Source organism: Bubalus bubalis, chromosome 2 (assembly GCF_019923935.1).
Source record: "Bubalus bubalis isolate 160015118507 breed Murrah chromosome 2, NDDB_SH_1, whole genome shotgun sequence".
NCBI classification, from domain to species: Eukaryota; Metazoa; Chordata; class Mammalia; order Artiodactyla; family Bovidae; genus Bubalus; species Bubalus bubalis.
In genome coordinates, this window is record NC_059158.1 from 174,051,290 (window position 1) to 174,072,554 (window position 21,265).

A 21,265-nucleotide genomic window follows, 5' to 3' on the forward strand; every position below is an offset into this window, starting at 1 on the left:
AGCCGGCAGTCCCCGGCAGTCGCGCGCGCGGGCGCGCGAGCGGGACAGTCTTTAGCCCCCAAAGCCTCGGGACCCGGGAACTTGGGGTCCCCGAAGCCGGCCAGAAGTGATCCAGGACCTTCCAGCGGGCTGAGGAACCCAGGCCCTGCTTTCTGGGGTTGGCTGCATTGGGCTGCCTGGATTAAGGTGGAGGCGAACCCCAGCTACGGTAAGTGAGGGTGGAGGGGGTTGCCTCCCGGCTCTGGGCTTGCTGTGTGACCTGGGGCAAAAGGCGTTCCATCTCAGAACTTCAGTCCTCTTCTTTCTAGCCGGATAAGCTCTTACCTCCATGGCAGTTCTGACTCTCCCTGCCCCCAAGTCTGTGCCTTCCTATTGGGATGGGATCGTTTCCTCGCGGAAGCATCTCTCCTATGTCTATAGTGCCCTGCTCTGGCTGGGGCTAGGTGAGTGGAGGCCAGAGGTCAGGAGCGGGAAGGGGACAGGGAGCGCATGGAAGTTCACGCCTCCACATGCACTCATACGCCTCTCACAGCTGACGGTCCTTCCACTGACTGGCAGGAGGGGGAGGTCAGGAGAGGGTTGGAGGGATAGGAGGTGCATACCGGAAGAACGGGGGGGGGGGGGGATGAGTAGGGGGTGGGAACAGTTCTGCCTCAAGAAGAGGGAGATTGGGGTCCTATCTCCAAATATATGGAGGCGAGGGGTCCTTCCTGCTCTCTTCCCCATCCAGAACTGAGGGAGGGGGAAACAGAATTCCTTTACAGCTGGAGAGAATGAGGTCAGACTTGCATAAGAACTTCCCAACAGGAGGGCCTATAGGAAGGGTAGTCATCGCCTGCCTGTGTGCACGTGTATGGGTACAAGCTGGTGTGTCTGGGTGGCCCCTGAACACACGTCTCTGTGAGCTTGCCTGTGTGTAGGTAGGCTTGTGTGCACACAGTGCACAAATATGCCTGTGTGTATATATGCCTGTATATCTGTGTGTATCATGACTGTGTGCGCACGCGCGCGCTGCCTGTCTCAGGGGAGGCCAGATGATGTATGGCTCGCCTGGCTGCTTGCTGAGCCCGCATTGATTTATCTGGGCCCATCCATCAGGGTTTAATAAAACTAAAAGACGAGCATCCATCAGCAGGGGAGATTGGCAACAAGGTCCTGAGCCCGGTGACCTGCTCTCCTGCCCACTGCACCCATGAGGGAAGCTTCCTTGGCCCCTGTGATGCCTCTAGGAGACTCAGCTCAGTTGTCAGCCCCTTGTGTGTGCCAGAAAGGGCCGGCTGGCTGAGCTGGGTGCAGCTAGCCAGGTACCAGATTAGCATATACCTATACAGTGCACAGGTTGATAAAATATTGAAATACTTCCAAGCGTCTTGGCAAATAGCCTCTGCTTCAAACCTTTTAGGACCCTCTCGATCTCTCTTCAGTCCAGCAACTGTCCACTAGCACAGCCCGATGCTGCCTGGACCTGGTTTCACTGCTCCAGCCAGCATTCTGTGCTGGCTGCTGGGTGTCCGTGCCATACCGGTGGTTAAATATTTTGAATATCACCGTGGCCCAAATCCTAGCCCAAGGCCTGTGGTTGGGCCTCTGAGAGGGACTGATGCCTGGTCAGACCTCCTGCCACCCCAGGACCAACGCCTGGGCCCCACGGGCTGACTGCTGCTTGCCCATGTGAGAAATTGTTCTCTATGAGCTCTGGAATCCACCTTCCCCCTCCCTATGGTTTCAGGTCCTGTGGCTGCAGTCGACTTCTCTGGACCAGAATGTGGGCATCTTGGGCTCCTGGCTTGTGGCTGCTCAGTCTATGTGTTACCTACAGCCATGGAGCAGATGCAGGTAAGGATCGGAGTGCCATAGGCCTGCCACTGGCTCTCTGAGGTGTGGGGTCCTATGCAGGTATGTGACCATGGCCCTCAGTAAAGTGGGCATTTATAGGAGAGTCCAGAGGCTGGGCTCAGGGTGGCCTGAGCTGTTTGCACACATGAGCCAGCGTGAGGCGAGCTAGAGCAGGGGTTCCTGACCTCCAGGATCTAACACCTAATGATCTGAGGTGGAGGTGATGTAACAATAATAGAAATAAAGTACACAGTAAATGTAATCGTCCTGAAACCATCCCTCTCGGACCCCGGTCCTTGGAAAAATTGTCTTCCATGACACTGGTGCCTGGTGCCGAAAAAGTTGGGAGACTGCTGAGCTAGAGAGTGTGCGTGTTTCTGTCTATGTATCTGTGTGTCTCTGGGCCTCTCTGTTTTTACATCTCAGAGCTGCTCTGTGCTTCTGTACATACTCCTATGTCTCTGTGTGTGAGAAGAACCCCCCTCCCCAATACATAAACCCAACCTGTGCCCCAAGGTCTGGTGAGGCCAGCATGGTGGGGAGGAGCCGGCAGCAAGCTCTCCTTGCAGACAGGCCAGGACTCTCCAGTCCTTTCCATGTGGAGGATCCATCCTCCAGCCCACAAGCTCCTCCTCCTCCCTGGCAATCTTGGATAAAGGGCCTGCCTCAAGGCCCAGACACTGGGTAAGACAGAAGGGTGTAGCTTTCCAGGGCCCAAAGCCAGAGGAAGTTGACCGGGCAGCTTGCCCTGCCCTGCTGGGTGCCCTCTGGCTGTGTAGTTGAGCAGAAATAGAACTCCTAGAACCCCCAATACAGCCAAAAGAGGCAGAAAAACCCAGGGACAGATGTGAGAGGGTATATGTGGCAGCCTGTGGGCTGTGTGTCTACATATGTGTATTCACATGTTCCCACATATGCTTTACTCTCCTCTCCCTCACCGGGTCCCCTGGGGATTGAGGCAGAAAATTTCAACATCTGTAAGGAATTTGGGCCCATTGCCAGGGGGTGAGTCACCCCTTGCTGCTGCTGATACTAAAGACGGTGATAGTTTTTCTGGCCAAACCTGGGGGCAGAAGGATTCGGGGAGGGGGGTTGGTCACTGAGCCTAGGGATCCAGGATGCCTTATTCTAGCCAGGGATCCAAGGAGTCCAGTGTCCCAGCTTCTAGGAGCTATTTCCATTGCCTTGTCCCAGCTACCCTATCTGCATTGATGAAAAAGCTCTCTCTTTTTAAAAATTCTAGCCTCTATCTCTTCTGTTGTAGTACCTCTCTCAAAACTTCAGTTCAATCAGCCCTAGAGAAGAGGCAGGCCCATGGCTACCTACCAGATCCCTTTAAGGTTTTGGAGACCTGAATAAGCTATCCCCTTCTGCAGGAGCCTCTACCCTCTTCATATATCCTGTCTGGAGCCCTAAGGCTCTGGTGGTTCCCTTGAGCTTGTGGTCTACTCAGGCCCTCAGTCTCTCCTCACAGTTTCATAAGGTGGCTATCCAGGTGAAAAGTCAGTCTGTTAACTCAGACTTGTGTCTGGCCTGCTTTGTTTTGGCTGCGGAGCGGAACCCCACCCATTGTTGGGAGCACATGGCATCCCTGGTTGCACAGGCATCTACAACTCACACATGTGTAGACCCGCGTGTGCATAGATATATAACACAGTGTGCACGGATCTGACATCTCCTTGCCCTTGAAGTGCTCCTTTGTCCCCCACTCAGGTGTGTGTCGTGGGATATGTGAGCTGTCTAGAATTTATTTCATTCTCTAGAATGAAAGCAGCCTGGCCCCTGTCTTGGGGCTCTAGGAGAGATCTGGGTTCTAGGAGATCTTGCTCAGCTATGAACTCACTTAGTAGCCTTAGGCCAGGCCTCAGTCTTCCCATCTGTGCCCTGACTCCCAGGATGGGTAGGTAGGATTAGTCGCTATGTCATGTCTGAATCTTGCGACCTTGGCAGGCTCCTCTGTCCATGGGGTTTCCCAGGAAAGAATACTGGAGTAGGTTGCCATTTCCTTCTCCAGGGGATCTTCCTGACCTAGGGATCGAACCCGGGTCTCCTGCATTGCAGGCAGACTCTTTACCGACTGAGTCACCACCAGGGTCAGAAGGCAAAAGCTGAAAGGAGCCCAAGGCAGAGCCTGGCTGAAGATCCAGAGTGGGGAACATGAACTGGCTCTGTCCCAGGTTCCCCAAGAACTATGCCACCTCAGCCTGACCCCCTCCAGATGCCCCCACTGCCAATTCTTTTGCAGGGGAGCAGTGCCCACCTTCTCAGCAAGAAGGACTCAAGTTGGAACACAAAAGTGACTTATCGACCAACGTGACTGGTGAGCGCCCAGCTCAGCCTGTTGTCCCCCCTCCGCCATCTTCCTGGAGTGGCCTGTACCCCACTCACCTGCCCAGCTGAGCTCGTCATCTGGTGTCTCCCCTAAAGGCTTCAATCTCATCCACCGACTCAGCCTCATGAAGACGTCTGCTATCAAGAAGATCCGAAATCCCAAGGGACCATTCATCTTGCGACTGGGAGCAGTCTCAGTCACCCAGCCCACGCGGTAAAGGCCCCAATGTGGCCACTGGGAACCAGTCTCAGCCACACTCCCCAGCAACTCTGGATGTGGAGTTTAATTTCAGGGGGGACCTGTGGGTCATTTATCTCTCTCCTTGCCAGGAGTCAGCCTGGTCCCACTCCTGGGCCTGGCAGGGCAGGCAGCAAGGGGACTGGCAGGCCCACCCTCTGTCCTTTCCCCATCTCTGGCTAGCAGTAGGTGAGGACAGGTCTGCATCCCATGGGCACTATGAGGACCTCAGGATGGAGGAGGGAGCCTGAAAGAGTTGGGTGTGTTTGTGTGTGTGTGTTCACATGCGTTGATGCGTGTCAAGTTCAAGCTCCTACAAGTTCCTGAGTGTTCTGGCCTCTGCTTACCTCTCCAGCCTCATCTTCCAGAATGTTCCTCTTTCTTTCCTGATTCTCTAGTCATGCTCAATCCAGTCATCTTTTTTCAGTATCTCTTCCCTTCCCCCAGGCCTGGTCATGTTCCCCATGGCATCTGGTTTCCTTGGAATCCTCGAGAAAGAGCGAAACAGTCATTCTGAGGACTCTGTTTATGGCCTTACCTCCCCCATCATCCCATCACACTTGCAGGCTGCCTGAGGACAGGCCTCTTCTCTGTCTTTTCACCTGTTACCTGCAGCAACCAGACCACCCCTGATGCATAGTAGGCCCTCAAGAAATGTCTGTAGAATGAATGGGTGTGTATATGTATATGTGTGTCCATGGAACGTTATGTGCCTATGTGTGTCTCGTGTAGGTTCAACAGTGCTGAGGGCCCAGGGTGGGCAACAGACGGTCTCTTACCTGAGCCTCAGGGTACCCTCCCTGTTCTACCCCCAGACGCGTGTTCCCTCGGGGCCTCCCCAGTGAGTTTGCCCTGGTGCTGACACTATTGATGAAGAAACACACCCACCAGAACACGTGGTATTTGTTTCAAGTGACCGATGGAGACGGGTACCCGCAGGTGAGCCTGGCGCCCCGCTTGCTCCACCCCCGTTGCTCTTGGGTATCAAGTGGTACCAGTCCAGCCCAGCTTCTGTCCCAGCTTGTGATTCTGGAGCCTCCCTGCTCCACCCCAGTGCCCACCCTTGAGGCCACCCGCAGCCCACCTATCCCTTTCTGTTGGAAGGTATTTCTCAGTGACCCCAGCCAGCTTTCCTTGCTTTGTGGGCTAAGTTTCCCCTCTTGTGAAATGAGCGGGAGAGCCCTTACCTTTGTCAGGCTGTGGCTCACAGGGCTCTGATTCTCTGTCCCTGCCTTTCCCCCTCTCCACACAGATTTCCCTGGAAGTCAACAGTCAAGAGCAGAGCCTGGAGTTAAGGACCCGGGGCCAAGATGGTGACTTTGTGTCCTGCATCTTCTCGGTGCCCCAGCTCTTCGACCTGCGTTGGCATAAGCTGGTGCTGAGCGTGGTTGAACGAGTGGCCTCCGTGCACGTGGACTGCATGTCAGCCTCCTCCCAGCCTCTAGGGCCCCGGCGATCCATACAGCCTGTGGGCCATGTCTTTCTGGGCTTAGATGCTGAGCAGGGCAAACCTGTCTCGGTGAGTGCTAGGTCGGGCTTGGACTCTGCTCCCACTTTCTGGCAGCCTGAGTGGGCTCCCCAGAACCTGTATCTCACCAAGGCTCAGAACCCCCTTATGCTTCCCCATTGACCTCCAGGTGCAGCCTGGCATTCAAGACCTTTCATGACCTGGGCCCTAAAATGTCTGCAGCATCACCTTCTGCTCTGTCTGTCCATGCTCCTTGGCTCTGGTTGATCCCATGCCGGCCATCCATCTCACCTAATACTTTCACACCTCTAGCCTTTGCCTATGCTGTTACCTCACCTGGAATGCTTGTCCTTGAAACCTACCTGCTGAATACCTACTGGTCCTCACGGCTTAGCTTGAATGGAACCTCCTCTTCCCTGCTTCCTCTGGCCAAAGTGAACGTTTCTCCCGCCTCTCCCTCTATCTTGGGTGTATGGTTTTGCTTTGTATTTTGTGACTATATTCTTGATGATCTCCCAGGCCAGACTGGAAAGCCTCTGAGGGCAAACCCTGGGATGGAGCCATCTCTGTGCCTCCTTGGGGACCAGGACACAGAGCTGTTTGCTAAAATGAAGTGACACTTGTGTGTTCCCTGCAGTTTGACCTTCAGCAGGCACACATCTACTGTGACCCAGAGCTCGTGCTGGAGGAGGGCTGCTGTGAGATTTTACTAGGAGGGGTGAGTGGCCTGGACCCAGCCCAGCTGGGAGAGGCTGGGGCACTGCCCTGGGGCACAGTGTGCTGGAGGAGAAGGGCCAGGAAGGGGATGCCTAGACATCTTAGGATGCTGAGTGTGTTAAGGGGGGCTCGATCTTCTGTATTGACCCCAGCCCTTCCCCCACACTGGACAGTGTCCCCCAGAGACCTCCAAGGCCCGCCGGGACACCCAGAACAATGAGCTCATCGAGATCAATCCACAGACTGAGGGCAAGGTCTACACCCGCTGCTTCTGCCTGGAGGAGCCCCAGAACAGCAAGGTGGGTGGCCAGGGCAGGCAGACATGGGCACAGGCTCGAGTGGTCCTGTCCCTCCCCCGATCTGACTACAGCCTGCCCCCAGGGTCAGTTGGTCACATGCGCTGGGGCAGGGAGGGCACTGGAAGCCCTGCCTATTTGCTTCCTACCCCTACTGGATTCCGAGAGGCAGAGAGACAGCCCACTGTATGACCCTATGCCTGCCTGCTTGCTGGCATTGAGAACTGTGCCTATCGAACTCTGGCACTAACCAGAACTTCACTGGTACCATCCCAGACCCTGGTGAGGGAAGGATCAGGCTGGCACCCAAAGGCATTTTCTCCAGGACACAGATACCTAGGATCAGAGGCCAGGCGCCACACTGCTTGTCTTGGGGCTCACTCATTCTTCTGGGCTCAACCCGGGCCAATGCCAGACTGGTTCCATGCCCAGCACCATGGCCAGCTGCCCTGCCTGCTCCCAGATTCTTTAGGGGGTGGCAGGGAAACCCAGTTCCTCCCGTAGCCCCACCCCTGGCCCTGCAGCCTCCCTGCCCACCAGGCATCTTGCCCAGCCTTTGGCTCCAGGAACACAGGATCCCATTGATTCATAGTCTTGTTTTCTCCGACATCACGTGGGTGGGGGGAAAAGAAGGGGGGTGGACTGTGGGGGTGCCAGGGGTCTGAGCAGGCTCTCGATACCCTGGGAGCTGCCAGATATCAGGCTGAGGGGGTCCCTGGGGTCCATGCCCCTGCCTAGGGGCCCCCAGAACTGTCTCCTTCTCAAGACTTGGCCCTTATTCTTTCTGCTCAGGTGGATGCCCAGCTGTCAGGAAGAATCAGCCAGAAGCCAGAAAGAGGAGCAAAGGTAGAGACAGGCGGTGGGCGGAGGAGCCCACGGCGTCCTCAGTCTGCCCTCCGTGTCCTCTGTAAACCCCTTGAGTAAGAGACTCTCTCTGCCCACGCTCTTCCCACCTGCCCCCACTCTTGGACAGAGCTTAGGACTTGAAGATGCCAGCTCTGAGAAGGAAAGATGAAGGGGGAGAGACAGAAAAGTACCTGGCTCTGTGTAGGGCACCCGCTCCTGGTTGTTCTTGAGTAGGGGTGTTGGAAGCCGCGCTTTGTCCTCTCCATTCCCCGCCCATTCTTATGCCCCCCTCCTCTTCCCAGGCCCACCAGGAGACAGCAGCCGATGAGGTAAGCCTCCCATCTAGACTGGAGAAAAGAGCTTGGTTGGAAGGGTGCCAGCCTGAGCCCTTTGGACAAGGCTTTGGGGCCCTGGAGGCTGGGCCTGGGGTGGGATGGCCACAGAGCTCCCAGCATTCCTTGGGGACCTGATGCTGGGCTCTGTCTGCCTGCTGCTTCTCCTTAGGAGGTGGCTGTTTAGCCCTGGACACCCCTGTTGAGTGGGCAGCAAATGGCCATGTGCATTTTGGGGAGAGCCCAGGCCTTGCCCATGGGACCCCAGATTTGGGGGCCTTACTCTGCTCCATATGCTGTGTGATCCAGGTCTCGCTGCTGGTCCTCCCTGGGCTTCAGTTTCCTCATCTGAGAACTGGCTTGGCTCTGGGTTGGTGGGAGTTGGGGGACACAGCCTATTTGATGGGATTTCGATCTTTATGCTCCTTAACTCCACCCAGACACCTGTGTACTTGGTGTGTGTATGGGGGCCAGTGGGGTGCAGGAGGCTGGCCCTAGGCTCTCAGACCTGACCTCCAGGTCCATTCTTCCCTTTCAGTGCCCACCCTGTGTCCATGGTGCCCAAGAGAGCAACGTGAGTGAAGAGAGAATGTGCTGGGTGGGGCGGGAGGAGGCTGGGAGTGGGCACTGCCTGGAGGTTGGCTTGGTAACTTCTTGGTTCAGGACAAGGGGGTCTTTGTGTACTTTCACACTCTCTGCCCACCCATCCCCCAGAGCTGGGCTTGACCCTCACCCCCAGCCCCACCAGGCCAGGGCCTCATGGAAAGAAGTCTCATGCTCTGTGATCTAGGCAATGCACTGGGCTCCAGGGTAGGAGGGGAATGGGGTGGCAGCCTGCAGGATCAGGGCCTCAGTACTGATCCCGGCACTCCCCACAGGGACTCAGGCCTGCTTTGCTTGGAAGGCTTCCCATGTCATTCTAGAGACAGAGAAGGGGAAGGGCTGGCTCAGGGTGACACAGCCCAGCATGGCCCCCCAAGCCACATGTTGACTCAGGGCTTCCCCTCTAATCCCTCTCCGGGTGGTCCTGGCCCATTCTCCCTCTGGGGGGCCAGAAGAACAAGGGAAAGGGGCTCACTGTGAGCCCAGCTGGTACCCAACTGTGCCTCTTCCGTGGGCAGTATGAGTCACCACTTTCCCACAGCCTGACATTCTGAGTTGACATTCTGCATTGATCCACAAAGGACACAACCCTCTCTCCCCTCAGCTCTAAGCCCCTGGCCTTTGGGGATGTCAGGAAGTACCCCTCTGCTGCCCGCCCTTTTTCCATCCTGTCCCCCACCAAATCCAGTAAGGCTGATCATCCCCAGATATGCCGGGGTTACCATGGCAACTGAGCAGCCAAGTTATCCTAGCAACTAGGGGGTGGAGCTAGCCAAAGCCAGGCAGGTTAGAGAAGATAGGTCAAACCCCTCTGTAAGTTTGACAGCTTTAGTATATAAAATCAGCATGCTGGTTGGCCTGGGAGGCACAGCAGGGGCTGGGATCCAGGATGTTGGCTCAGCCACTCCTGTGTGGCCCTGACTAAACTGCTTGCCCTCTCTGGGCCCCTGGTTTCCCCTTCCTCCCTAAGATGATTATGTCCTCTCTCCTCTGTCCTTTCAGGTCACGATTGGTCCTTCTGGCCCCCAGGTGAGTCCCAGATGGAGAATAGGACACCCCTGCCCTCTTCAGTGGTGCCAGCCCATCTCATGGCATGTGGCCTCCTGGTTGTGTGTTTATATCAGGGCTACCCAAGCCTGCCTGGGCTTCCCAGGTGGCGCTAGTGGTAAAGAACCCACCTGCCAATGCAGGAGATGCAAGAGATGCATGTCGGGAAGATCCCCTGGAGGGAGGCATGTCAACCCACTCCAGTGTTCTTGCCTGGAGAATCCCATGGACAGAGGATCCTGGTGGGCTACAGTCCTACAGGCTTCAGCTCCCTACCTCTAGGTCTCACAGAGTTGGACATGACTGAAGTGACTTAGCATGCATGCATGCACCCAAGTCTGCATAAGGGTGGGGTTGATAGATGTATGTTTGCGTGTGTGTGTGTTTGTTAGAGAAAGTAGTGGGTGTGTGAATCTAAAGATGTAAAAAACTGCACGTATCTAAGGGTCTGTGGAGAAGGAAATGGCAACCCACTCCAGTGTTCTTGCCTGGAGAATCCCAGGGACGGGGGAGCCTGGTGGGCTGCCGTCTCTGGGGTCGCACAGAGTCGGACACGACTGAAGTGACTTAGCAGCAGCAGCAAGGGTCTATTGTGTGTCAGGCCCTGGGCTGCCCATTGGCAGTATGACCTTCTTAAACCGCCTCAGGCATAGGTACTCTTATTTTATTTCAGGGCCAGCTATGCCTGCATGTGTGACTGGTGTGCTTTTGTGTGTGTGTGTGTGTGTGTGTGTGTGTGTGTGACTGTGCATTTCTGGACACGTGTTTGCATGTGCAGGGGATGAACCCATATACCTGGGGGCCTGACAAGACCATAGAACTGTGGGTGATGGGCTAGGCAGCATGTGCAAATGTGAGATTGTACTCTTGGATGTGCCCATGAATAAATAATGTTATTCTTGGGGCCACCTCCGTGTGCGTGCTAAGTGGCACTGAGGAGTTTACCTGCAGGGTTACATTTCTTCCGCATTACAGCCCCTTGGCCCCTTGAGGTAGTTGCTGACATGAATCCCATTTTCTTGATGAAGAAACTGAGGTTCAAACAAGTCGCATGACTTGTCCTAAGGCATGTACTTATAAGGTGTGGAGGTAGGATTTGAACTTGGGCAGCCTGACACTCACCGTTATGGGTGTCTGCCATTCCACATATGTGTGTCCAAGCACGTGTGTCCCTAAGCCCCTGGGTGTGAGCTAGCATGCTTGGAAAGGGGTGTGGGGAAGAGATGCTTTCTGCGTGAGACTATAGATTTACCAAATATAGCCTTTTGGGGTGGGAGGGACAGGCGGATGAATGCGTATGGGATCCATATGCTGTGTGCGTGGTGGTGGGGGTTGGGGTAGGGCTGTGCTCATTTACACACCCGTGTGTGGTGGATGCATGGAAAAGATCAGACTGAGGAGAGCTTCTTCAAGGCTCTCATGTGCTTCTCTGGTCCCAGCCCTTGTCTTGGTCTCATCCACAGGGAGGGAAAGGTGAGCGGGGCCTGCCTGGTCCATCAGGACCCAAGGGAGAGAAGGGAGCCCGGGTAAGTGCTCCATCCATGACCACAGCAGGATCTTCCCAGTGTGCCCTGGGGTTGGTCTGGAATGTGAGCCATCATCATCCCATCATCTTATCTGGAACTCTGCAGCCTGGTCTAAATAGAGGAGGAGGGCCAGGGTCTTTCTAGGGGTTAGTGTGTAGAAACCTCTATTTTCTAGGGGCACCTGGGACGATGGGATTCCTGGGCCCTTCCTTCTCAAAATAGGTCTAGGGTGGCTCCCCTAGGAGGCTGATTCCTTGCTCCCTACTTCTAGGGCAATGACTGTGTTAGAATCTCCCCGGATGCCCCGCTTCAGGTAAGACCTTGAGGAGAGGCCTGCTTTAGGGCCAATATGTGGGTGACTCCTGGGGAAGGGGGCTGTGCCCTCTGAGCCCTGGGGGTGACCCTGGGCCCCTCTCAACACCTTATCTCCCTGCTCAGTGTGCAGAAGGCCTGAAGGGAGAGAAGGGGGAGTCGGGAGCCTTGGTGAGTATGCGACCAGGGCCAGGGCAGGGCAGCAGGGTCGTGGCCAGTCTCCCCATCCTTTCCTCACCTCTCTTGTGTGTCCCCTTCTCATCTCAGGGACCCTCAGGACTCCCCGGCTCCACAGGCCAGAAGGTAATGGGCCTGGATTCTGAGGGGATGGGTACCAGGGAGGTCTGCGAACCCTACAGACAGGAAGAGGGAGGGGTCCAAAGTCATCCTAGAGGATGACGTCATTGGGCCCAGAGTGGGTGGCACCCCCCCAACCCTCCCAGTCATCCTGCCTTGTCCACCAAAACCAGGAGGGAAAAGCCACAGACACCCTGAGTGAGTGGCCTGGCTGGTTGGGCAGTTCTTTCGGTTGTCTACCCTCCTGTGAAGCCAGTTAATCTCTGGGGAGGCTGAGACTGGCTCTAGGGAGCAGATGAAGCTGTCCTGGTTCTTCCAGCCCCTTCTCTCAGCCCCCGTCACTCTGCCTCTTCCTCTTTCAGGGCCAGAAAGGCGAGAAGGGAGATGGAGGCGTGAAGGGCTCGCCAGGAAAGCCAGGCCGAGATGTACGGTGCTGGGACCCTTCCCCCCACAAAACCCACGTCCCTCAGCACGTGGTCTTGAAGTGGCGAACTGTAACCTTGGGAATCCAACCCACTGCCCTTGTTCAGACAGAATGGAGACCCAGGGAGGGGAGGGCTGTGCCCCAGGAGGGGGCAGAAAAGGGCCTGACTGACTCCCAGCTTCCCAGGTGGTGCTAAGGGTAAAGAACCTGCCTGTCAATGCAAGAGATGTAAGAGATGCAGGTTTGATCCCTGGCTGGGAAAGATTCCCTGGAGCAGGGCGTGGCAACCCACTGCAGTATTCTTACCTGGAGAATCTCATGGACAGAGGAGCCTGGTGGGCTGCAGTCCATGGGGTCGCAGAGTCAGACACACCTGAAGCGACTTAGCGCAACATGACTCCCAGTCCAGGAGCCCCTGACCTCTAAGCCCTGAGTTGACATCTGATGTCCTTGGGGCACTGGGTGGAGTCTGGCTTTGGGACAGGGCAGCGAGGGTGGGCATTTCTACGTCCCAGTGGGGCTGCTGTCCTGGGAGGTGCCAGGCCTCAGCCATTCTCACAGCCTCCCCCCGCCCACAGGGCCGGCCAGGAGAAATCTGTGTCATAGGGCCCAAAGGGCAGAAGGTGAGCTGTGGCTGTCTGATGGGGAGGAGCAGGTCGGGGAGCTCAGAGGTGGTGGTTCTCTCACATCCACCTTATGTCTGTACTAGGGAGACCCTGGCTTTGTTGGGCCTGAGGGGCTGGCAGGAGAGCCCGGGCCCCCAGGCCTCCCTGGGCCCCCTGGCATAGGACTTCCGGGGACCCCGGTGAGTACCCCTTGCTCCTCCTGCCCGTTTTCCCCTCAGAGACCCTTCTTCCTCCCAGCCGGAGGGGAGGTGGGGCTGGGTCCTAGGGGGCCAGGCTGGGGGAAAGGGCCAGAGTGGACCTCACTGTAATGGAAGGCCCCTGGCTGACCCACCCTGTTTCTGCCCTCAGGGGGACCCAGGTGGCCCTCCAGGCCCCAAGGGAGACAAGGTAAGCATGGACAAGAGTGGGGGCCCATGTGGGAACCCCCTGCAGGAACCCCCTACTTGGTGAAAGGAGAGAGGAAAATGGGGCCGGGGGCAGCAGGAGGGAGGCAGTGGGCAGGTTGGGGAAGGGGCTAGGGGGCTGGGCCCCTCAGTGGGCGGTGTCCCCATGCCAGTGCTTGCTGACGTGAAGGCCTTGGCCTGGGTTCACAGGCCTAAGTATCTGGTTAATGACCACAGTGGTCCAACTGGAGGGCCCAAACTCACGTGAGGGCCTTGTGCCTTGAAGAGCAGGAGGCCTGGAAATGTCTGTCTCCTGTGGTTCCTCTGGGCTCACCCAGGTCACCACCCAACCTGATGCCCTGGGGCAGGGACACACAGAGGCCTCGTGATCCCCCTTCCTGTGCAAGCAGAAGGACTCGGGTTAGACACGGAGAAGGACAGGCAACAGGAAGGGAGTGTTGACAAAACTGACCAAGAGGAGACAAGAGATTTGGCAAGATTGTCCTGCCATCCAGAGGGGACTGGAGGGTGAAGGAGTGGATGGGCTGAGGCCACGGCCAGCACCCTTCCCCTTAACCCTTCTTCTGACCGCAGGGCAGCTCCGGGGTGCCTGGAAAGGAAGGTCCTGGCGGGAAACCTGTGAGTGGCCCAGTGGGAGCACGGCTGCCCACCATGCCCAGACCTCCTCTACCAAGGCCTCCAGAGGGAGGGGGGTTCTGTCCTCCGGCCCTCTCTGCCACGGCTAACGCCTGCTGCTTCTCCAACAGGGCAAACCAGGGGTGCCCGGGCTGAAGGGAGAGAAGGTGAGTCCCAGGCCTGGTTGCGCCGGGGTGGGGTGGGAGGGCAAGCCTATCTCTGAAGGGACGGTGAGCATCAAGGGTGCTGAACCTGAGACCTTCCTTGGGGGACCCCCACTCCTCCTTTGATCCAATGGCGTGCCTTTGACTACTAAATAAAGGGCCTGGCTTTGGAGTTACATAGCCAGGTTCAAATCCCACCTCCGCCACATACATGAATATGACAAGTCAGTTAGCTTCTCTTTTTTGCCCAAGTTTCCACACCCCTAAATGGGACACAATGATTTCTTATGGCTTGTTGTGAGGAGGTAGTTTTTGATGTCCAGGGATTGTACTCTGAGTGAATGAGTCAGGTGAACAGAAAGCACCCTCTACCCCCCTAGTGTTCCTGCTGCCCACTTTGCCCTGGCTCACCCCTTGTCTTCCCCAGGGTTTCAGCCCCACCCTGTCCACTCATGGTCTTTCCCTTCTGCTAGGGTGACCCCTGTGAAGTGTGCCCAACACTGCCTGAAGGGTTCCAGAACTTTGTGGGGCTCCCTGGAAAGCCAGGACCCAAGGGAGAACCAGGTGATCCTGCACCAGCCAGGGTGAGTGCCTAGGGTGGCCTGCGGGACTCCATCAAAAAGCCTGGGGGCATAATCATGGAGAGGAGTTGGGCAGAGGGGCTGGAAACTTCTCATGGCCATAGAGACCTCGTGAGCAGAGAGTCTAGGATCTTAGTTCCATGGGGGTGGGGACTGAACCATAGAGTTTAGGGCTGGGCTAGAAGGCTGCCCCAGGTCTCCATAGCAACCAAAGAGGGTTCTTTAAGCCAAGGCTTAAGATGCCTTTTGGGCATGCTGGGGTGGAGCCAACCGTTATAGTGAGTGAGGCTGTGCCCTCCTCCTGGGATTGGATGCTGGTTGAGGGTGGAAGAAAGGAGTGGGCAGGGGTGGTTAGGGTCCTGGCTTGGACTGTGTGCTCCACTCCCTCACCGATGCTTTTTTTCAGGAGGGTCTGGGAGCTGTTGGACAAAAAGGTGATCGGGTATGTATAGGCAGTTTCCAGTGGGGTAGGTTAGCCTGGCCTTCTTTCCTGTCTGTCTGTCACGTGGGTTGATGAGCCCAACTCTGGGATGCTGACCTTGAACCCCTTGGGACTCCTGGCTGTTTGAAGGGTTTGTGGTATGTGACATTGCTGTCCTCATAGATGGCTGGGAAATTTGGGGTGCCCCAACATACCCAGTCTCTCAGCCCATAAATCTCTTCTCCTTGCAGGGAGACCCTGGCATCCAAGGCCTCAAAGGAGAGAAGGTGAGGGACCCCGTCCCCTGGCTGCCCCCCTCTGATCACTGTGAGCCTTTCTGATCCCTTCTCTTCCTTCCCCAGGGGGAGTCCTGCTCGTCTTGCAGCTTTGCCGTAGCGGCCCAGCATCTCCAGCCTTCTGCAGGGGCCAAAGGAGACGTGGGCCCTCCTGGCCTCGGTTTGCCAGGTCTTCCAGTAAGTCACTGCTTCCCCCAGCCAGGCCAAGGCAGCCCATCTTTGCCACACTGGTAGCCTCCCTGGCTCCTTAGGCCTAGTGTCTCAAGCAAGGCAGAGGCCAGGAGGGACGCCCTGAGGTAGGGGCCCCAGGCCTGTAGCCCAGTGTCTCCCTTCACCCCTGCGTCTCCCCAGGACTCCCTCTTAGAACCTCTGAGTGCCAATCTGTGTAACAGCTGTAGTTGTCCAAACACTGAGGGGTTGTGGGATTTGTAGTTCTGAGCTGGCCTTTCTCTTTCTGGGTGGACACTGGGACTCATGGAATCTTGGAGGGATGGGAGTGGGGGGCACGCAGTGACTGTGACTTGATTGTTTTTTCAGGGGAAAGCTGGGGCCCCAGGGCCAACAGGGCTGAAAGGAGAGAAGGTGAGATCTGGTTAGATGTCAGGAAAACTGGGATCTTCTTGACAAGGAGGCAGGGGAGGGGGCCCCTGGGTGGGGCATAGGGACAACAGACAAGAGACCAAACTAAATCCACAGAGAAATAAATTCATCAATGTTTTGCAGACTGGAGTCAAAGAATTTATTTCTGAGAGCCCACATGTTCTCCAAGAGAGTTCCTTTAGTATTGTATTTTTAATTTATTGATGATCCAAAAAATTGAGTACCTTCATAAAATAATAATAACAGCCCTCCTTTACTACTTACTTTGTGCCAAGTAGCATTCCAAAGGCTTATAGATGTATTGACTCGTTTCCTCCTCCCAAAACCTCATGGGGTAGGTACTCCATTCTTCCCATTTTGTGGATGAGGAAACAGAGGTCCAAAAAGACCAAGTAAATTGCCCGAAGTCACATGGGTGTTTGGGTGCAGACCTGGGATTTGAGCACAGAGAAACTGGCTCCAGCGCCTACAGTCTTGCTACTGGGCTGGGTTGCTCAATTTCAGTGCCCTGTAAATGTATGTATTTGTGGTTGTGTTGGAGACAAATGACACCACTGAACTGATAAAGCAGCTATTCCTGTGAGGGGTTCGCTGGGTGTACGAGGGTTCAAGTGTGAGAAACCCTGGAATATACATTCAGACTCCGCTCTACCAGGCAGATCATTTGTCAGATTTCTCAAATGGAGCTTTACACTCTCCCCCTCACCTGTTTCTTCTTCCAGCCCTTCTGATCTCCATAAATGGCATATACCCAGTTCTTCAAGCCTCCTCAAACCCCAAACCCGTCTCCACCTCATCTCCTTCTGACAGGTCTCTCCCAATCCTCCTTCTCCCCTGGCTTGGCTCAGCTCCACGGCTGCACATCGTCTTGGTCCCACAGCCTCTGACTTGGATGGAGGTGGCAGCCCTCTAGCTCGCCTGCCTGCAGCCGCTGCAGCTCTTCAGCGTTTTCACCCAGTAGCTACTGTGGTTTTGTTAAAACAAACACACGCTCTCAAGTTACACTGTTTCCCTGCTGAAAATCCTTCTGGGACTGGACACTGTCTCAAAGGCCGGCGGTGCCTAGCAAGACCCTGGATGCCCAGCCCTGCCCGCCTTTGCAGCTTCATCTGGTTCTTCTCTCTGCATTTCCTGTGCTTTAGCTGTACCGCCCTCCTTCCTTTCTGGAATATGTCAAGAATGTTCCCACCTCTTAGATTTTGTCCTTGTGGCTCCCACTGTCTGGAGCGTTTTTCCTCTCTTGCTCCCCCTGCTCTTTCATTGACCGGGCCTTAGTCTCCTCTTTCTGACAATAATTGTCAGCATATAATAATAAACAGTTCTCTGACCATCCTGTCTAAAACGGCCTACCCTGCCTACTTTGTCTCACCACCCTGCTTACTCCCTTCATAGCACTCCTGGCCATCCAGTTACAATTATTTAAAAATTCTAGGTGTCCCCCACAAGGGTATAAGTGCCACAGATGTGTTTGTCTGTGCTGTTCACTGCTACTGACCAGCACCTTGCCTAGTGCACAGCACGTCCAGGCATCCAGCGAGTGACTGTTGGATAAACGAATTCCTGATCTTTGTGTGCTGGGCCAGGGCTGAGGGCGGGTCTGGGATTCTGCGGCCTGTGCCTGAGGACAGAAACAGGCTGGCCACAGTCTCCCCTGGGGACCTTGGCGGAAATCCCTTCGCTTTCTGGGTCTCAGTTTCCTAGCCAGGAAATGGGAGTGGGGGTGGTTAGGGGTCCCCAGGGGCTACTCTTGTGGCTTGGGGTTTTGGAACGACCTAACACTTGTGTGCCTCCCCACTTTGACCCTGTGTTCTCTGCTTTGCTCTCAGGGTAATTTCGGGGAGGTAGGGCCAGCCGGCAGTCCGGTAAGTGAGCTTTGGATGCCAACAGCTCGAGGGAGCAGGACGAGGTGGGAGTGGCCCAGGCAGATGCCGGGCATCACACGTGGCTTCTTATCACACAGGGGCCGCCAGGGCCTGCGGGACCCACAGGCATCAAAGGGGAGAAGGTGAGTCTGAAGACCTTCCCCATGCAGCCAGGACCAGCATCCCAAACACACTCCTCCTGCTTGACTTCAAACCCTCCCAGGCTGCCCACTGCCTGAGGGTAACATCGGATCCCTTACCATGATGTTCAGAACTCCTGAGGCTTGGCCCCACCTCCTTTTTTTTTTTTAAATATGATCCATTTTTAAATTCCTTATTGAATTTATTGCAATATTGTTTGATGTTTTGGTTTTTTGGCTGTGAGGCATATGGGTTCTTAGCTCCCTAGCCAGGGATCAAACCTTCAAATCCCTGCATTGGAAAGTGAAATCTTAACCACTGGACCACGAGGGAAGTCCCCCCCACCTCCTTTTTTCATGTGGTTTTCTACAATGTCTCCTGAGAGACCCCCCCTGCCCAGTCCAGGTGCTAGGTCAGGCCCGGCTGCATTCCCAGCCCCAGATTCCAAGCCTGGGATGAGGTCCCCCAACCCTGTGTCCTTGCTTGGCAGGGGGAGCCTTGTGAGCCATGCAGAGCCCTGACCGAGCATCAGGATGAAGACAGCCACGTGGTGGCCTTGCCGGGGCCCCGCGGAGAGAAGGGGGAGCCCGGGCCTCCAGGTTTCGGTCTGCCAGGAAAACAGGTGAGTTCTGGGGCCTGTGGAGGTGGGATACAGGCAGGGCTGCCTGGGTCTCTAGGCTCCTGGTGCAGTGGCGGGGTAGGTGGGAGTGTGGAAGGGCCAGTGCGTCTGTCCCCAGAGGGAGCTGGCCTGACGGACCTCTGCCCTTCGTCCTGGGACATAGCATGGCTGAGTGTGCAGAAAGACCACCAACCTGGGACCAGACAGACCTGGGTTCAAAGCCCACCTCTGCCTTTTACGAGCCCTTTGACTTGAGCCAGTTACCTCCCTTCTCTGTGTCTCTGTTTCCTACAAATAGTGTTGCTGTAAAGTCTAGAAACGACGTGTGTGAAGCATTGGTGGCACACAACAGGCATTCAAGAATGATAATTACAAAAAAAAGAATGAAAATTACCACTGGGGCGATTATTATTGTTGCTGCTTTACTCATAGCAGTGAATGCTACCAGAGTGCATATCATGGGCCGTTCACAGCTTCATATATATCGACTTGTCTAATCTCACAAGGACTCTGTGGGATAGAAGGCTGTGCTCTTTTTATCATCTCCATTTGATAGATAAAGAAACTGAGGCACAGAGAGGTTAAGTAGCTTGCCAGGGTCACCCAGGCAGGAAGTCTGACTCAGGGCTCTTTTCTTAATCTACACAAACTGACTAGAAGGAGAGCAGAGGTTTTGGTTTGTTTGTGTGTTGTCTTTTCCTCGGCTCTAACGCACTGCCGGACGCTTAAGGGTGTCTAGTGTGAGGGAACGGACGCTGGAAATGCTTTCTCCTCAGGGCAAGGCCGGAGAGCGTGGACTGAAGGGGCAAAAGGTGAGAGGAAACTCGGTGGGCACAGGTGGGCACCACCTTCTCTCAGATGCCGTCTCCACCTCCTATTCCTGAATTGTGCTGTGCCCACTCTCCATTCCCCGCCCAGCCCCCAACCCCAGTGAAGAGCTTTGAGTGCCCGTAGGTCCCAAGAGGCCACCATGCCCTGAGCTGGGTCATCCCTGCCCTCCTTGAATCTTACTCCTTACAGGGTGATGCTGGGAATCCTGGAGACCCTGGAACACCAGGCACCACAGGGCGGCCAGGACTGTCGGGAGAGCCAGGGGTTCGGGGCCCTGTGGGGCCAAAAGGAGAAAAGGTCAGTCAGGAAGGGGGCAGGTTGCCCCACAAGCACGAAGAGATCAGGCCGAGAGCTAATGAGGGGAAGGACTTTGGGGTCAGGCCGTGACCCTCATGAGATGCTGGCGTCACCGGGTGGAGGCGCCTCGGCTCTTCTCCAAGGCAGGGGAGGAGACCCAGGAGTCTCAGGGGCCAGTATTGATATCCCGGGCTGAGGAGGGGTCGGCGGAGGGGCGGAGCTCTCTGAAGGGCACAAGGACCCCAGTTTCCAATGCCTCCTCTCTTGGCGGCTGGGCCTGGCTCACGGGTTCCTGGCTGTGCCCATCTCTGACCAGGGTGATGGCTGCACCGCCTGCCCCGGCCTGCAGGGGGCGCTGACAGACAGAGCGGGGCTGCCTGGGAAGCCGGGCCGGAAAGGAGATCCTGGGCCAGAAGGCGTGGGCCGGCCTGGTAAACCGGTGAGTTCTGGCTACCTGCCTTCTCGTCCTTCCCTCCCTGGGCCTTCTTTCTCTTCCCCTGCCCCCTTGCCCCTGTGGGAGCCCTGGCTCACCTGTGTCTTTACTCACCTGTGTCTTTTAGGGCCAGCCTGGTCTACCAGGAGTTCAAGGACCCCCAGGACTGAAGGGCATACAGGTATGTGTGAGTGTGGGGGGCCTGGGCTGCAGCTCTGTGGGGGTGGGGAGATACTGGGGGCAAGTGGGCCTGGAGGGAGGAAGGGAGATCCCGCTGCTGAGCAGGGGGAGGGGGAGGGGGGAGGTTCAGGAGGAGGGGCTAGGGCAGGGGTGAAGGATGAAGAGGGAATCTCAAGCTCAAGCTTGTCCTTCTGCCTATTTAGGGAGAGCCTGGCCCTCCAGGAGTGGGAGTCCAGGGGCCGCAGGTGAGCCTCCAGCCTTCCCTTTGCCTGCTTGCCTCCCAACACTTACTTTCAGTCATGTCCAACTCTGCGACCCCATGGACTGCAGCACGCCAGACTTCCCTATCCATCACCAACTCCCAGAGCCTACTCAGACTCATGTCCCATTGAGTCGGTGATGCCATCCAACCATCTTATCCTCTGTTGTCCCCTTCTCCTGCCTTCAATCTTTGCCAGCATCAAGGTCTTTTCAAATGAGTCAGTTCTTTGCATCAGGTGGCCAAATTATTGAAGTTTCAGCTTCAGCATCAGTCCTTCCAATGAACACCTACTTAGCCAAGTGCTTACTCCCATCTGCCCCACCAAACCTAAGCCCCCTCCCTGCCCCCAGAGGCTCCAGGGCACAGCCCTGGCCTTCTGTTGCTTCTGTCTGGGACTTTGGTTTGGACCCCCTGACCCTCTCTGACCCTCTGAGTCTCCTGGTGGAGCCCTCTTGAGTTTGGGCTGGCAGATACCCTACCCCAGACCAGTCTGCCAGTGGCGCAGGTTGGCTTGGGCAGCTGTGACCCAGGCTGCCTTTTTCTGACTTGCAGGGGGAGCCTGGAGCCCAGGGTTTGCCTGGCATTCAGGTATGTCTGCCTCGGGCCTTGGAGGAGCCTGGCAGGGGAAGGGGCCACCCGAGGATAGAGATAACCAAGTGT

General features: G+C 56.1%; 1 protein-coding gene across 6 annotated transcripts in view; it reads left to right on the forward strand.

The window, feature by feature from the left end:
• The first annotated feature begins 5 nt into the window (after nt 1-5).
• COL16A1 (collagen type XVI alpha 1 chain) overlaps nt 6-21,265 on the forward strand; it is a 56,072-nt gene continuing 34,812 nt past the window's right edge. For 4 of the 6 annotated variants that reach the window (XM_025278545.3, XM_025278547.3, XM_025278550.3 and 1 more), the window contains exons 1-36: nt 6-208; nt 1,730-1,836; nt 4,082-4,156; nt 4,264-4,381; nt 5,221-5,344; nt 5,658-5,924; nt 6,511-6,591; nt 6,743-6,889; nt 7,679-7,732; nt 8,035-8,061; nt 8,603-8,638; nt 9,670-9,696; nt 11,178-11,240; nt 11,512-11,553; nt 11,679-11,723; nt 11,820-11,855; nt 12,212-12,274; nt 12,852-12,896; nt 12,983-13,078; nt 13,248-13,286; nt 13,877-13,921; nt 14,050-14,085; nt 14,556-14,666; nt 15,070-15,105; nt 15,336-15,371; nt 15,447-15,557; nt 15,918-15,962; nt 17,807-17,842; nt 17,941-17,985; nt 18,474-18,605; nt 19,379-19,414; nt 19,623-19,730; nt 20,047-20,169; nt 20,291-20,344; nt 20,547-20,588; nt 21,158-21,193. In XM_025278545.3, coding sequence (XP_025134330.3) covers nt 1,764-1,836; nt 4,082-4,156; nt 4,264-4,381; nt 5,221-5,344; nt 5,658-5,924; nt 6,511-6,591; nt 6,743-6,889; nt 7,679-7,732; nt 8,035-8,061; nt 8,603-8,638; nt 9,670-9,696; nt 11,178-11,240; nt 11,512-11,553; nt 11,679-11,723; nt 11,820-11,855; nt 12,212-12,274; nt 12,852-12,896; nt 12,983-13,078; nt 13,248-13,286; nt 13,877-13,921; nt 14,050-14,085; nt 14,556-14,666; nt 15,070-15,105; nt 15,336-15,371; nt 15,447-15,557; nt 15,918-15,962; nt 17,807-17,842; nt 17,941-17,985; nt 18,474-18,605; nt 19,379-19,414; nt 19,623-19,730; nt 20,047-20,169; nt 20,291-20,344; nt 20,547-20,588; nt 21,158-21,193 — 2,490 coding nt within the window. In that variant the 5' untranslated portion in view covers nt 6-208; nt 1,730-1,763. The remainder of the gene's footprint in view (nt 209-1,729; nt 1,837-4,081; nt 4,157-4,263; nt 4,382-5,220; nt 5,345-5,657; nt 5,925-6,510; nt 6,592-6,742; nt 6,890-7,678; nt 7,733-8,034; nt 8,062-8,602; nt 8,639-9,669; nt 9,697-11,177; nt 11,241-11,511; nt 11,554-11,678; nt 11,724-11,819; nt 11,856-12,211; nt 12,275-12,851; nt 12,897-12,982; nt 13,079-13,247; nt 13,287-13,876; nt 13,922-14,049; nt 14,086-14,555; nt 14,667-15,069; nt 15,106-15,335; nt 15,372-15,446; nt 15,558-15,917; nt 15,963-17,806; nt 17,843-17,940; nt 17,986-18,473; nt 18,606-19,378; nt 19,415-19,622; nt 19,731-20,046; nt 20,170-20,290; nt 20,345-20,546; nt 20,589-21,157; nt 21,194-21,265) is intronic. The other 2 variants (XM_025278546.3, XM_025278551.3) reach the window with 1 other exon arrangement.